This window comes from Cyprinodon variegatus, unplaced genomic scaffold (genome assembly GCF_000732505.1).
Source record: "Cyprinodon variegatus isolate N-32 unplaced genomic scaffold, C_variegatus-1.0 Scaffold1284, whole genome shotgun sequence".
NCBI lineage: Eukaryota > Metazoa > Chordata > Actinopteri > Cyprinodontiformes > Cyprinodontidae > Cyprinodon > Cyprinodon variegatus.
Genome location: NW_015151737.1, coordinates 129,271 through 146,569, shown reverse-complemented (window position 1 = coordinate 146,569; position 17,299 = coordinate 129,271). Strand labels below are relative to the sequence as shown.

The window sequence follows — 17,299 nt, the reverse complement described above, 5'->3', positions numbered from 1 at the left end:
GTTAGCAAGATGCTTCCGAAAAACTGGCCACAATCAAAGTTGCTTGCGAACCTTCCGCCACAACAGTCCTGCCTCTTGATAAACGACCAATCACATTCACTTTATTCATTCCTGTAAAGTCGGGCACCACTCAGGAGAATTCGGAAAAGCAACGGTTGGAACAGCCGCTTCCCTACGACTTCAGAATAATTTATTTTTTAATAAGCCGCTTAGCTGTAAAACTATCTCTGTCAAATTTTATAGTTTATTGAGTTTTGTTTTGTTTTGTTTGTCCAGTCCTCTAGAAACAGTTTGTCTCTAGGGATGTCCGGTTTTATTTCCCATGCAATACTGATATACAAGAATGAGTCATATCAATATTGACTTCACAAAATACCAGAAGAATCATACATATATTTGTATTTTTTTCCCTCGTTTGTATTTTGTAGAGTTGAATGTTAGAAAACAGAGAACTATGGTAAGCAGCAATCGGCATGAGAACAACTGACCCATTAGCTGATGAGTAACATAAACTTTAAACAGAAGCAGATACGAGTATCTATTAGCATGCTTATTGTGGAGATTTTATATCCCAGCTTTTATGTTACATCAAATTTCTTGGTGTTATCAGACTGATTTCCAATATAAATATCTGATCGGAACATCCCTAATTATGTATATAAGGAGATTTCACATCTTTGTTCTGTCAATCAATGTCAATCTGCGTTTTTAAGTTTTTCAAATAACGGAATGATTAGCCAAACTAGATTTGAGCAATTTGTCCACCAGTTTCTAAATGTAAAAGTTATGATTATGCATTTTTTATTTATCTAAAGTGCCTTTCAAGAAATGCGAGGAGACTGTACCTATAAGTAAGAATACGGAAGAAAAACACAAATATTAAGAATGCCATTAAAATACATTGATTAAAAAATGCAAATGATTTAAACAAAAAGCGATGAATGCAGATTTAATTTAAGCTAATTATTGCCACTGTTGTTTTCTATTGTAGTAATTATGCCAAAAATAACTTATTAGTAGTGATCCCCTGATGCAAATTTTTCATTTTCAATAGGATATCGATATTGCAGCTTTGAGAACTTATTAACACTGATATTGGCCCAATATGATCTGAACACAAATCGTTAGATGAACCAACCAAACTTTAGGAATAAATGCTTTAGATATTGAAATTTTGAAATTTTCCTGGTTATGCTTTAAACTTCAACCCCTTTAGTAAGTCGCACTTCAACCCACTGGCTTATTTTCTTCTAATTTTAGATGTTATTTTTCTTCTCACTCTAAGCCAGAGTTTGTGCCTCCATGACAGAAGTGTGAAGACGTACATCCCTGTTGACATCTGTCAATGCTTCCTTCACTGTAATACAGCTCCACATCTTAAGCTCCCCGCTCTTCAGTGTATGCGAGCGCTTTAACTATTTTTGTGTTCAGCTTGTGGCTGAGGTTTATGGAAGTGACATCTTAGGTTTCATGGATGGTTTAGAGGAGAGCTGCATGAAATTGGATTTGAATTTCTTAAGTTATTGGGTTTGGTCAGCCCTCTGTAGCACAGGAAGGAAGTTCATTTCAGAACCTTTTCAACGTTTTTTCTCCTTTATAAGCACTCTCTTTTATGTTTTAAGCTGTTTTAAATAACATATTTGTTTTGGTGGCCGCCTACTGAGGAAAATCAGTTTGATATTGGGAATGTCTCTGCTTTAAAAAAAAACTTATCTTTGCACATAGTCTAAATTTGACTGCATTACGTTAAGTGTTTGGCTTACAATATGGAAATAAGATGAAACCAAATAAATTATTTCAGATGTATATTTTTTAGCCATGTTGTAAATATAACCTCTACAGCTTATTTGAGAAACACCACAAATGTTTCGTAGGGAAAAATAGAGTGAACTATACTACTGAGCTCATGTTGTGTATGTAGAAGCATCCTTGGTTTATCTAACAGTTTTCAGTCTCTTTGGGTCTGGTTTCTATCAGGGTGGCACATCTAGTTGGTGTTTTCTCACCTTCTTTGCAATAGTACAATAAATGAGTCTGAGGACATCTCTCATGCCCTATTTCTCCTCAGATCAACCCGTAGATCTTCCTCTGGTTTCTGGTCGGAGCCTTTTTCAGACCTGTAATCTTTTTCTGGTGTTGCTATGATTGTCGTTGTACTCAAAGAGGAAGTTCCTCTTTCTAGCAGAAGCCTGAACGTTTTGTGTGAACACTTACTGATATTTAATGCTGTTCATAAACCCCCACCACCACCACAACTAAAGATCCTCGTTCCAGTAAAACAAAGAAAAACGAGACACTGCTATGCTTTGTTGTAGGGTTGCAACTAACGATTATTTAACTAATTGATTAGGTTTGACGATCATTTTTTCAATGAATTGATTCATAATCAGATAGTGAAAGGTTCCTTAGGTTCCTTCTTTTTTTTTTTTTTTTTTTACAGAATAAACAATGTGAAACTAAAACTTTCCTACTTGATACGTTCTGGATAGAGCATCTTGACAAACAAAAAAGCATTTTTTTTTATCTTAAATGCTAAATATTAATTTTCTTTTTTACAATGTTGGTATGATAACTGCTGTATAATCCAGTTAATGATATATCAATTAATAAACTACTTTACAGTATTTCAATAATCAATTTAATTGTTTTAGCGCTGCTTCGCTGATATGGTGTTTCGTGTTAAGACGCTTAATAAAGACGCTTCTTTGGCAATTATGTGCTAGAAATTCTACCTTATACATTTTTCCCACTGGCCAAAAAGCCTCTTAAAACCCGGAAAAATTGGCATTCAGTGGCAGTGGGAACAGCTCGCTGACCCGTGTCTACTCGGGTCAAATGACTTGGAAAGTGACCCATGGTAAAATCGATTCGGCTCTGATCAGCGTGCTGTGGGAGCGCCACACCTGGGTTGGCGCGCTAAATTACGTGACACCTTTGAACGCAACATACTTGCGTCACAACATTGTGCCGGTCGCCTGTTAAATAACAAGCCCAAACAACTCTGCTTGTATTCGAGTGACATGGCAATGCACTGGCAACATAGTGAGGTTTGTGAGATCCTTATGATCCGTGGAGAAGAGGAGATTTGTTTACATTTAGTATTCTGAGGACGGACAACAGAGCAAAATAATAATAAAGAATACTGGCTATGCTCTTGCTCCCGTCCATATTGCTCTCCATTATTTACTTCACAGATTATTTACACACCGAACCCGGCGCAATGCCGTCATCAGACACGCAGTGGTGGGGAACAGTGGCTACGCAGCTTGCCAGCAAGGGGGGGTCAGACTCGGCTTTTCGATTAAATGGGCAAAGAGCCAAAACCCGATTGTTAGCGGGTCAACCACGGGTTTTCAGTGTGAAAGCAGCTATAGTTTCATCAGAACACTTTTTTTCACTACATAGTTTTTGAAAAATCCAGCCTTGCTTGGATGTTTTTCTTTATAAAAAAAAAGCAAATTAAAACACAGGAGACCCTATTCTCTACAAATCAGTTATCATTTAATTTGACCTCCTTTACTAAATGAAAATGTAGAAGAAGCAGAAAAAGCTGTAAAATGTTCAATTTTAATTCAGACATATGAGCAATACAGTGATGATTGACAAATTCTGATTCAATTAAGAAATTATTTTCAAAAGGTATAGAGAAGCATTGTAGAAAGTTTGGTTTGTGTTTTTTGTTTTGTTAATTTGTATATATGTATGACGGTATATGCGTATACATATTTATGTATGTATATGTGTAGGTAGGTATGTATTTATATGGATATATATAGCAACATATTTATAAATATTGTAAATTAAAGAAATACAAGAATTAAAGGGGTAGGAATACATAAGTTTTACTTCTTCCTACTCCTTTTCGCACATGTAATAGAGGTATATTAATTTAGGAAAGAAGGGTACCTTGTTTGTTGTTTTTCTCTCCAATGTTTTTAAACATTGTTTTATTGTTTTTTTTGTTTTTCTCTTGCATGTTCGAAATAAAGAATAAAAAAAAAATAATCTTAAACTTTATCTCAGCTGAATTGTGCATGAAAAAAATAGTCTTTGAATCGTAATTTTTATTCCATAACTAAATGATTAAATTGTTGCCTTCTTAATATTAAAATGTTGTTTTCAAACCTCAAAGTGCCAATCAATGAGCTGATTATTTGCTCTCTCTCGTTTTGTGCAGCTGTGATGAATAAGGAAATCATGTCCCGTGTGGTGAGGAAGCGACAGGCGGATCCGAAGGTGGTCCAGTTCGTGTGGGAGGCCATCGAAGTCATACGTAACCAGAAACAAATCGCAAACATGGACAGGATCTCCAAGTAAGTTCAAGTGTCAAGAACCCGTAGTTAAGACATTTAAAAAACCACAGAAAGTAGTTAAGGTCCCTGAAACATGGTGTGCCTTGAGTCTTCTTTGTGTAGAGGTTGCTTGGCTTTTACAGAGGTAACTATTAACAACATTTAAAACAGTTTAAAAAATGAAAACCAACTATAAAAGAGCTGGGCTGTTGATATGGGGTTCGGACATGGTGATGATGGTTTTGGAATACAGAGGCTTTCACGGTAATGTTGGGAACCTGGGCTTAAATCTCCGTGGCATCAGGAAGGGTCTCCAACATAAAACCTTTGCCAAGTCTTTGAGCCAGTCGTTAATATTTGCTGTGGTGACCCCTAATTAAGGGAGCAACCAAAAAGACACAAACAGTAAATGATGGTTAATTGGCAGAACAGCTTTATTGACATTTGGTATTGTCCCAAATATTGATAAATACCTTCTCTTTATTTGTTTTGCCACTTCTGCCTGAGGGGAAAAAATAAAATGACAACAAAGTTGCTGTAGTCTTTTCTTTTTTCTTAAAACTAATAAATAGAGATCAACCGATCCAAATTTTGACATCCACCTCCTTTTGGGAAATTCGCCTATTTTGCATACCCAAATGGAAAACCTTAGGAACTGTAAGCCCAGATTACATGTGTGATACATTATTTGAAAGGTAACACCTAGTTTCTGAATATATACATTAAAATTGGGTGAGTAGAACACAGACCAAGCTGCATCAGTTCAAACATGACTTAGAGTTTTTTTATTCTGTAAAGTGATAGATCTTTTTTGAACAGCAGTAATAAAGACATGCTTGCTTGTTGTTTTCATGTTTGCATTTTGACATGCTGCTATATCTGTGTTAATCATGCTTTGGTTCTCGCTGTGTCCATAAAATTAACCTAGTGATTAAATTCTGGAAAATCTAAGCTTTCCAACGATGTCTAACATTTCTATATTGGTAAACATTTTATTTTACAGTTTATTTATTTTACATTTTTATTAGATGTAAATGCTTTAAATTGTGGTTTGTGAGGTTAAAGCCATTTTTAAAACCGATTATTTTTGACATTTTAGACTTGGACAACTTATATCATTTTGTTTACACAGAGTGCATACATAACAGAATATCGTTTAGTACAGCTTATCAGACGAAAAAATAAACATCTCTATTCCATAAAGTGCAGCAATGATCAAATGTAAACGGTGTGGGAGAAAAAATCTTGAAGTGACAGAAGTCTCAGTTTGACAAAAACAGAAAAAAATGATCACCAAACCAAACATTAACACCGGGGAGCGGACCTGCATGCTCTTCATGTGAACTCAAAGCACGACTGCTAAATGCACTAATGAATCCGCCAATGCAGAAACAATTTAAAGAATTACAACAGAGGTCACGGATTAGCGGACCGCAGTCCGGATCCAGACCCACCTGCGCGCCAATCTGGATCCAACCTGATTTAAAACATTTATAAATTACCGCATGTTGTTTGACGGCAGTGTCTAACTTCACTTGCGCCTCTTCTCCTGTTGGTACGGTAAAGCCCTCAGGGACCAGGTTACACGTGATGCATAATAACCAATGACCTGTCAGTCTTGACTACTGCTGCTAGCTTCTTTTAGACGCAGCAGGCAAACCTGTGGCAAGCCGGTCGATGGGAAACGATGAGAAGATGAGAAAAAGTGAAGGAAAGTGTGGCGTGCTGCAAGAACTGCGGTGAACTGGTGAAAGAAAAGTGAAATGTTGTGCTCAAAGGAGACCCTGCACATTATGAGAACATTTTGTTTGGCTCAACCTGCTGCTGTGAAGCAGGATTCTCCACCATGAACAGAATAAAAAGAAATAAAAAAATAAATGGATCCAGGCTCACGAATGAGCACGCAATATTTGCTTTAAAACAGCTTTGTCTCCGTTCAAACCCAGGTTTAAAGCCTTGCAGGGCAGCATAAAGCCCACTGCTCTCATTAAACCAGAGAAAAGACATAAAATAAAAGGTCAGTTCAGGTGTTTTATAAAAGATGTGAATCAGGAAATTGTCTATCTACCAAACTGAAAGATTGTTCTCTACTTAAAAAAAAAACACTTTAGATTTTAAAATAACAAATAATAATAATAATTATAAATGTCTCTGGACCTTTACTGGCTTTTGATTTTCTTTATTCTGACCCTGCTGATTTTCAATTGGTTACCCCTGCCTTAGAAAATATCAGTCTAACTCTGCTACTGAAAGCTCTATCAAAGTTTGACACATTGTTTGTTGAATTTATCAAGCATTTATGGAAAATGATTATTGCTGTTTTCCATTAACTACATTTAATTGTGTGTAGGATTTTTAACATTTAGGTGAAAAATAGTGTTTTGTGGTAATTAGTTCAATTCAGCTTTAAGTTGTTTTCTTTTAGATTTGCCCTCCTGCCTGAGCTGACGGCTATCTTTGTATTATATCCAGCTCAGTTCGATCTTATTTCACATTCTTTGTTCACAGGCTTTCTTATAAATGAACAACACTTTTTATTTATTTACACTGGGGAAGACTGCATGTATTACTGGCAAACCTTCTCGTTAGTGGCGGCCACTGAAGCACTTGTGCCATTTCTGTAGTTAGATGGTGTTGTGTGGAGCAGGAGACAGTTATGGCTGCTCCGTGCAGAAAAGAGGAGACTGCCGGTCTTGTGGCTCTGAGGATGTTTACAATAGATGTTTTAGCTTGATTTGCTGGTGGTTTCTAAACCATGCACAAGAATTAAAACGAAATCTACACATCATCAAACAATCTCAAAAGCTTCACCTGAATGCTTTGTTTGCTTTGAATATTATCTTTTCCCCACTCACCAAATCTGTTGCTTGTTTTTGCTCTGCAAAGATCCCCCCTCCCCTTGCAGAGGCCACACCTTAAATCAGCAGAAGCAAAGTGAATCTTCATCATTAGGATGTTTTATTGCTGAGCATTCAGATTGGTAGAGAAACACCTCTGCTGATCAGTCTGCAGACGGAGCACGGACTAAATGAAACACTTTCAGCAAGTTGGCGAGCACCTTGGGAGCTGGCCGCTCGCCAGATGAATGTTGGCGGAAAGAGTGGCTGTTGTCATGGTGACAGTAAGCAGCGGCATGCAACGGATAGCGCCTGCTCTCTTTTTGTCTCTCTCCCAGCCTACACCCCAGTCCATCCCTCTGCAGCTTAATATCAGTGCTGGAGCTTAGAGGCTCTGGAGGTGACGGATGATTACTCCGGTTCAGAACCGAGGGGGCTGCGGTCGGAGAACGATTAACCTTCCTCTGCTTTACGTGGTCCGAGTTACCAGCCAACATCAATAAATGAGTTATTCATTATCAAATGGGTTAGGTCACCTTCATATAGCTCAGTGATGTTTGTCTTTGTGGAATAATTCCTGTTTCTTATTTCAATCAGCTCAAAATTAAAGGAAAAAACAAAGGTAGACTTTCATTAGCTCCCCTTTGTTTTTCTTTTTTTCATTAAGACAGACTCTGCTCTTATTTCTATTTCTTGTTCTACTGGGGATCAGTATTTACAGCCTGGTGTGAAAAAAAGACCCTCCTTTGCGCAATAAAGGTGATTAAAGCGGAAATGATCTTTGGAGCAGTTTCCATAAGGAGCATTAAAATTGCTGATTTAATTTGAAATTCGATCATTAAAATCTTCAGCTTCTTTTCCAGGAAAATAAGAATTGGTTTGTTTCTTAAAGAGTAATACCTGCATCTAGATTTTCAGGACCTGGAACCAAAGAGTAACTTACAATTATGTTTTGTTTTTTTTTTCTTTTTTTTAACCCTTTGATGCCTATCATAGCAAATATGCAACAAACTGTATTTCGTGACCTGTCATGATAACGTGTTCCCCTGGTGCCAGTTATCATGCATTGAGTGCAGACCTGGGAACCTTGGGCATTCCTTTTCTACTATGGCTGAAGCTGAACTTTATGGACCGATATAACAAAGCAGCAGTATTCCTATCTTTCTATTTTGGTGCAAGTCTTAATTTAATAACAACAGGAACAGTTTTTATCTATACATGTATATTAATTCAGGCAACACAGTGTTAATATTAATTAAAATATGTCAAAATATAAGAATCATTACAGATTTATACTTAAAGGATTATGTACATTAAAATCAATGTAACAGATAGTGTATCAATTCCTATCTGGCTAAACAGCAAATTGTGAAATAATTGCACTTAAAAAGATGGTAGATTTAGCTATGTATAGTAGATTGTAGTATTGTATTTGCAATATTTAAATGCTTTCTGTTAAAGAGAAAGGTATGCTAGTATCCGGTCCTGTAATATCGGAGCACATTTACGGATACAATTATGAGTACAAACATGTGGTATCGGGCCAGATGCCGATACTGGTATGGGCTTTGGTGCATCCCTAATGTTGTCAATCATCTAAACATTTTGTTAAACTTGAGATACACATGTTGATGGCCAATGTTTTGCTGGTTATGAGTCAAATAGTTCTCACTCTCTACTAATGGCACACTTCAAGAGCAACATTGCATATAACGTGGACACCCACGTAGAAGCTCTTTATTCAGTTGTATGTTACTGACTTTCAGGTAGCAGCATGGCCTTCAACGTCTCTGAAGGTCTAAGTTGGATCCGCCTCAGTAGGAGGGCTTACCTCTCAAATGGAAAACAAGGATTTTCAAACCTGTGGTCGAAGTAATCCTCCCTGAACTGGGTTCACCCAGCAGGCATGCTGTGGGCTTTTCTCACGCTGTTCAGGACTGAACACAGACGGTGACCTTCTCTGGCAACCTGCTAGCTGGCTCAATGCCACAGAGGAGGATCCATGACCTTATTGGAGAGGCTTCCTATAAGTCAGCAGACCTCTGCAGGAATCCGAGAGACTGCTGCTCTGAGAACGAAGGTTTTAGGTGTAGGGATGATATATGGACCTGTGTTACAGCTGGAATAATGATAATAAAAATCAGTATTTATTACTTCCGTTGTGTTTAGGTACTTATGTCAGGACTCCATGTACTTATATGTGTTACTAAAATGTGCACAGTAACTGCATGTGATCATTATATCATTGCTCTAATGCAACAAAGAATGGGAACAAAATAACATTTCAACTGAATTTTTAATTGAGACATTTTTTATCCAGGTTTCAAATATTATTTCTTCTTACTTTATGGTTATGTTTAATAAATGAGAGAAAAATATGAATTTATTGGTGTTATAATACAATAAATGCTTGATCCAGTTCCTGAAAGAAGCTCAATATGTTAGACTTTTAGTGAAAAAGAGAAAACTCAAGTTTATTTTTCAAGCAGGGACTCATAAAAGAAGTTATTAAGAACTTAAATAACATTTTATATATTAATGTTCTTAATCCATCTGATTGCTACCTGCCACATATTTAGCAGCTTCTTCTTTCTATGGGATTAACAAAATGTTACATATCCTCCTACATATAACGAGGTTGAAATGAAAAACGACACAACTTTTTCCTGAACTGCATCTCCACTGTCTCCTTTGCAGATACCTGAGCCGAGTGTTTGGGATGCATCCAAAGGAGACCGCCAGACAGTTGAGCCTGGCGGTGAAGGACGGCCTGGTGGTGGAAACCCTCACTGTCGGCTGCAAAGGCTCCAAGGCCGGCATCGAGCAGGAGGGCTACTGGCTGCCTGGAGACGAGATGGTAAGTTCATTAGCTGTGTACCACAATCTGACTGTCCCTCTTTTTTTGTTAAAATCGAGGAAACATCTAAACTGATAGAAAAAGGTTGTTTTTTCCTTTAATTCTTTCAGTCCCTTTCTTAATATTGATGCATGCTTAGTTTGATTTAATGTCTGTGCCACATTAATCAAGGTACAGCATCTAAACCAGCAAGGACCAGACTTTTTAGTGGGGATCAGAACATTAATGATTATTTTACAGTCAACCTTTTCTGCATACATTCTAGTTTAAAAAAAGAGAGTTAAGGATGCAACAGTAAGAGTTCATTGGTTAAACTTGAACTTTCTCTTCCTCTTTTACACATTTTAATGGCCGTGCATTATGTGTAAACTAAATATTTAAATATTCGAGGTGAAAATCACTAAAGGCAATTGCAGCTGATGTTCCCTCACTGTAAATGTGTTGGTGACGATGTGATAGCGATGCAGTGGCAGGTGTCCCAGTCCTCTGATAACGACGCTTGTAGACGCTGGCGATGAGTAAGGAACTCCACAGCAGATTGTGTGAGGACTTTGTCAGCCATCTGTCGAACCTGCTCACAGATTGAAAGCACTGTTAGGAGTCATTGCACCAACAAATTACTCCCCGTCCTTGAGCTCATTTTGTTTTGTTTTTAAACGAGCTTGAAGATGGTAGAGACAAAATAGAGAACTGATAGGAGAAACACTGAAACCAGTTCTGGTAAAAACAGGAATTATTTTCCCATAAAGCAGTAGGAGCAAGCTGATCTGCAGTGCCTTATAGAAGTAATCATTCCTCTTGAACTTAAGACGAACCACAAAGCCTAATGTATTTATTTTGGGGGGGTTTATCTTAGTTTTATCACAAAATTACAAATGATAATCAGGTAGAAAGAAAAGGAAATAGGGTTTTAAATTTAAATTTTTTTTTGTTTAGAACGTCAAATATATAATGTGTTGCATTCGTTTGCAATCAATGCAACCTTCAGGAGAAATGGAGTTTATAGATAAGACCTGTGTGTTTTTAATCAGGCCAGATGTTCTGTGAAGGCCTCATGCTGTTTAGAGAACATTAGATAAATACATCATGAAGAGCAAGGGCCTCAGCTGACAGATCAGGGAGAAGTTTGTAGAGAAGTTTAAGGCAGGGTTAGATTATGCTGTGTAATCATATCTCAAACATCTCAGAGCCCTTATCAGTTGATTATTGGGATTAGGGAAGTATTATTGAATTTAATCTGAAAACAGAGAAGATTGGGCCACTGCAGTCCAGGGTTGGTCATTGTTTGATTTTGAACAATTCTAGTTCCAGTTCCTTGTTTCGATTCTATTTCCTATTAAGTCCAATTCTTTTAAGACGAAGAATCCTAATGGTTTACATGTTATTAATCAGCTGGAAAACCAGAGTTCTGTGTGGATTAAACACTCTAAATTAAATTCCTTTAGCATCTGACTTATGGTGCGTTCAGACCACACGCGGTAGCTGTAGCAAATGCGTTGGATTCACAATGAATTCCTATACAAACTGCGGCCAGCGTTGAATTCACCGCGGTGAGAGCGTTCAATGCTCCTCCTTCACCTCGTTCTACTATACAGCTGATGTGTTGTCAAACAGCAGTAACACGTGGAAAGAGGGTATGATGGTCTCCCCAAGGCGATTGAAACGTGTTTTTTTTTTATAAGGCACAATTTAACATTAGTCCGTGATGTTAAGTTTCACCTGTGCTTTTATTGTAAAATGCCGACAGACAGCGAGACCTTGACAGGAAATGACATAGGGTTGCCAGGGGTAACGGTGGGTCCAAAGCAGAGGGTCTGGGAGGCTGGTGATTAAATGTTAAACAATCATTCCAGCCACTTAATAAGATAAATGCCCACTGTTATATTCATTACCAGCACAGGAATAACAGGAGATGTTATGCAATTACCTTAAAGGTGCTGCAGGAGATCTTGGAAAAAATGGTTCCAGCAAGCTTTATTTTTGAACATACACAACCATGCCTCTTTCTTCAGACCACCCCTCAAAACAACGCCTTCAAAACACATAAACACGCATGCTTTCTGTCGAGGTGTTGGGATGTTTCCGAGATCGAGAACAAAACAAGCCGTGACCGAGTGGTGGTGACACGATCTAACAACAACAACATAACAGTGGCTAAAGCCTTGCATTGACAGCATGGGCTTTGATGGTCAAAGCCATGTTTACTTGAACATACGGTACTTACTTATCAGAGCCAGAGAGTGAAGCCAGAATAGCGGACAGGGGTGGAGGTGGAGGGGCGCTTAAAAAGTCCTTGCTTTGTAGGTGTCGAGCTGGGCAGTTGCTGGCCAACTGCATTGCCATAACTAACAAAAAACACACGGTAATCACAATTTGTACTGTATAGAGCTAATCTGACAAAATGTTTACATGCACGACATACATGGCTTTGAACAAGGTAACATGACTGAGTTCATGTGACGTTACCGGTCCTCGCACCTGCACGAGCATTGGGGCGTCGATTCGTTTCAGGGTACGCGCACAGGGGGGAGGGAGAAGCAGACAGCCCTGATTGACGTGTCAGGAACCAATCCTGTACAATGGACCGTCTTTTGTGATTGGAGGGCGTTACTCATTGATTTCACACTGTTGCGGGGACTTTTTTTTTTCCGTCTCACTTCCAGACCTTCTATATCACTGCTTGTTAAGCGGCTGTGGGGAGATCTTTAAGCTACATTGTTAAAAATGCGTCAGAAAATATTTCCTACTACACTTTTAATATCAGGAAACAAGCGCAACATTAATGTATTCAGGGGATGGTGACGTCATCGGACCATAATTAAAAATAATTCTATCTTAAAAATCAAATCGGCAAAAACAACAGTTTTACCTGCACTGAAAAGAAGGCTAGATAATTTTGATTCAATTCTGAGCTTAATGGGGGGGATAGTTGACCTCTGGGTGACCTAAAAAAAAAAATCATCTTCTGAAACAGCAGCAGCACGTCATAATCATTCCAAAAAAGTAAAAAAAAAAAAACACTGGACTTTGTTTTCCAAGTTTGAAGATGTTTTGCTTCCCATCCAGGAAGCTTTTTCAATTCAAAATGTCAGAAATAGAGTTGAGTTCCAAGCTTTATAGAGTGGACCAAATAAAGCCTTGTTTTGGCTTAGAAAACATGCAGATTTAACCAGAAGAAGAATGGGTCCGCCCCTTAGTAATGGGGAATCGTTAAGGTCTTTGTTAGACAGCAATACGCGATACTGGTCTATGCCTCTGAAAGGGGGGAGTCTTAGGGGCATTGTTGGCCTGGCTGGCCAGGCAAAATGTTTTGGTCCCCTGCAAGGCGACGGGAGTTGACATGATATCGCCATGGAATTTATTTATTGTCACTTTTCCAAGTGAACTTAACGCAGCTGAAGCTCCTCCTATATGAGGATGTGGCCCAGGGTGTAAACAATGAACCTGAAACCTNTGGGATGTTTCCGAGATCGAGAACAAAACAAGCCGTGACCGAGTGGTGGTGACACGATCTAACAACAACAACATAACAGTGGCTAAAGCATTACACTGACAGCATGGGCTTTGATGATCAAAGCCATGTTTACTTGAACATACGGTACTTGCTTATCAGAGCCGGAGAGTGAAGCCAGAATAGCAGATAGGGGTGGAGGTGGAGGGGCACTTAAAAAGTCTTTGCTTTGTAGGTGTCGAGCTGGGTAGTTGCTGGCCAACTGCATTGCCATAACTAACAAAAAACACACGGTAATCACAATTTGTACTGTATAGAGCTAATCTGACAAAATGTTAAGATGCACAACATACATGGCTTTGAACCAGGTAACGTGACTGAGTTCATGTTCATGTGGTCCTTGCGCCTGCACGATCATTGGGGTTGATTCGTTTCAGGGTACGCGCACAGGGGGGAGGGAGAAGCAGACAACCCTGATTGACGTGTCAGGAACCAATCGTGTACAACGGACCTTCTTTTGTGATGCGTCAGAAAATATTTCCTACTACACTTTTAATATCAGGAAACAAGCGCAACATTAATATATTCAGGGGATGGTGACGTCATCAGCCGTAATTAGAAATAATTCTATCTTAAAAATCAAATCGGCACAAATGACAGTTTTACCTGCACTGAAAAGAAGGCTAGATAATTTTGGTTCATTCAGAGCTTAATGCACAGTTGACCTCTGGGTGACCTAAAAAAAAAAAAGAAATCATCTTCTGAAATAGCAGCAGCACGTCATAATCATTGCAAAAAAGTAAAAAAAAAAAAACACTGGGCTTTGTTTTCCAAGTTTGAAGACGTTTCACTTCCCATCAAGTTTGCTTTTTTCAATTCAAAATGTCAGAAATAGAGTTGAGTTCCAAGCTTTATAGGGGCATTGTTGGCCTGGCTGGCCAGCCAAAATGTTTTGGTCCCCTGCAGGGCGACGGGAGTTGACATGATATCGCTATGGAATTTATTTATTGTCACTTTTCCAAGTGAACTTCACGCAGCTGAAGCTCCTCCTATATGAGGATGTGGCCCAGGGTGTAAACAATGAACCTGAAACCTGGAGCGGTAAAATACCTTTAGGGCTCATGGAAATCACGGTGTATGTGAACGCAGCATTAGACTTCTACCATTTTCCTCGAACTTCACAACTAAGTATTTTGTTTTGGCTATCTTATAAAATCCCAACAAATATGTAAACACCAAAAGTTTGTGGCTTGTAGTGAAGTTCATGGGGTGTCAATACTTTTAAAGGGCCTCATATTTCAAATCTGTTTCTAAAAATCTTCCTCCACTATTTTGTTTTAGGTTTTTAGATGTATAGCCTTCTGACAAATTCTGTAACTTTTTAACATTTTTCAAAAAAGTGAAATTAAAATTTGATTAAAAATGTATCTAAGATGTTTTATTCTTCATTCTTGGTCACTTCAATGTTATTATCACTGTTTATGTTTGGGAATACATACAACTATTAGCCAATTTGTTATAGAAATAAAAGAAATGTCAAATATTTTTTAAATCTTATTTTAACTCCAGCTTAACTTGAATTTCCATGTGACTATTGAATATTATGTACATTTTGTCTGTAGTTGCATCAGTACCAAATATATGTATAACTGTGAAAAATTGAGGATATGCTAGAGATGTCCAGAGGAGCTCAGGTCACTTAGCTCCATTTAAACACTGCTCTCTGAATCACTTGCAACCACAGGAGCCGAAAGCCGAGGGAAGCAAGGTAAGGGCTGCATTGTTATTTCCAAACCAGGGTTTGTTTCTCATCTGAGCCCCTTTTTCTCCCCCCCTTCCCCCCCACCTGACTAACATCACTGTGTGAGAAATCAGACCTGCCGCAAGCAGCGCGCTCAAAGATTTGAGTGAATCTTTTTTACAAGCAGGCTTCAGAAAAGCATTACGTTGGTTTTTATAAAACTAATTCTAAAAAATGGTGGAAAATAAATTTTCTTCTACTCTTTGTAGCTGGGGAAATCCACCTGCTTTATTCAAGGGGATTTATCACCCTGGGTAGAAGCTAAAAAAGTCTCTGGTTTCCATTTGGAAATGTCTCTGCATGCTTGCTCACAGCTCCGCCGTCATCACACTGACTTAAGCTGCTCGCTGTGATCCAGTTCTGCTGTAAAAAACTTCATGATAGTCTGTTGAGGCGCTGTGTCCAGGTGGCCAAATTTCTTGCCTAAATGACCGATCATTTTGATGAAAAATTTGCAGGCTGCCTACCTGCAGATTTGCTGCTGCTTGGCTTAAAAACACCAAAAACTGTAGCTTGTCTTCAGACAAGATAAACATGATGCAATTGATTATTATTTTGACAGAATGTCAAGCAGGTGCAGTTTAGCTGCAGGTTGGTAACCAGCGCTTGTGAATTTGTAGTATTCTGGTTTTGGTAGTTGTAGTTTTCAGAAGAATGTGTCCTGCTGTGATCTTAACTTCTGTCTGGCATGCTTATTCTGCACTGATTGAAACTGTGGAGATGGGAGGGAACCAGAGGCCGGGTCTGTGCTTCTCTGTAGTTTTCTCAATGGCTGCCGCTGGTGACGCGTCCTGCTGGTTATTTCAGGACAGAACAAAGTTTCAGTGTGAGGCTGAGTCGTTAGCTGGAGGCCAGTTATCCCTCTACTGGTACCTGGATTCAGTCCAGCTGGCATGAGCTGCGTCCTTTCCCTAACCTCAGGACTACTTGCTCCTCAATCAGAAACCTGCTGCCTTTAAATCTCAAACACAACATTTAAAAAAAGCTTTAACTTAAACTCTCTACCTCAGGCCAGACTGGATTGAGTCCGGGTTTTACCAGCATGATCAGCTTCTGATTTACACTCAGCTTTTTTTTTTTTTTATGAAAATAATCTTAAAATAAATATATTTAAAAAAATGCAGGACCTTTAGTGGTTATCTGAAAGGTATGAAGCTTAATTTATCAATCTTAAATATATGTTTTATTTCTATAAATGCATTATTATTGTTCAGCTCCATGTCTAAACTAATATTGCACAATCTCTTTCATGATTATATTTCTCTGAAAGTAGATATCTGTGATTCATAGAAGATGCCTGTTTTCTCAAATGTATCTTCGTTCTCAAACGGTCATCAGATTATTTATGGTTTCATTCAGGACTGAGTTGAACAGATTTTTCCTCATAGCCTCAATAATAAATTCTTTAACAGCTGTGTCTCATATTAACCGAATTGTTTGCAAAACACAAAAGATATCCACTTAATGTCAGGTTTTTTTTGACAAAAATATCTTATGTCAGAGGAGAATAAGTAGTTCCTGGTTAAAGTAAGACATCTGTAGCTCTAATAACTACTTGTTTATGGTAAAAGTGGACATTTCTCAGAGAGCTGGATAAGCTGATGGCGTCCTCGTCTGTTTCTGTGGCAGATAAATCTAGAAAGATGGAAGCTACCTTATTCAGAGACTCAGTAACTGGTTGAAGAATATTTTATGACCCAGTGATTCATGATTTCAGCTAGCCTAGTAGACTAGCCCCACCACCGCCTGCGAGTGGGTCTAGTCTCGCTCAATGCCCCAGGCCCTAGAACCGGCAGGCCAATCACAATGCAGAGATGTGTTTTGAATTTTTGGATGCAAAGCGGGCGGGGATTTGAGGGCGTGACGTGAACCGTAGCATGCATAGCGGCAGCAGCAGCTTTCAATGGAGCGCTCCATTGAAAGTTAAGTTTCTCTTTTCTTTTGCTGTTGTTCAATAAAAGTCAATTTTAAGATCATTTGAGGCGAGAATATTATACTCTAAAGTGTCACTATATGGTCCATTTACCAATTTAATGCGTAATAAAAAAAAAAAAGCTATTT

General features: G+C 38.4%; 1 protein-coding gene across 2 annotated transcripts in view; it reads left to right on the top strand.

Moving 5' to 3' along the window:
* Nucleotides 1–4,181: 4,181 nt before the first annotated feature.
* The window catches only part of zmynd11 (zinc finger, MYND-type containing 11), a 30,413-nt gene continuing 17,295 nt past the window's right edge, over nucleotides 4,182–17,299 (top strand). The window contains exons 1-3 of one of the 2 annotated variants that reach the window (XM_015402009.1): nucleotides 4,182–4,313; nucleotides 9,827–9,986; nucleotides 15,182–15,205. In XM_015402009.1, the coding sequence (XP_015257495.1) occupies nucleotides 4,183–4,313; nucleotides 9,827–9,986; nucleotides 15,182–15,205 (315 nt within the window). In that variant the 5' untranslated portion in view covers nucleotide 4,182. The remainder of the gene's footprint in view (nucleotides 4,314–9,826; nucleotides 9,987–15,181; nucleotides 15,206–17,299) is intronic. The other variant, XM_015402010.1, reaches the window with a different exon arrangement.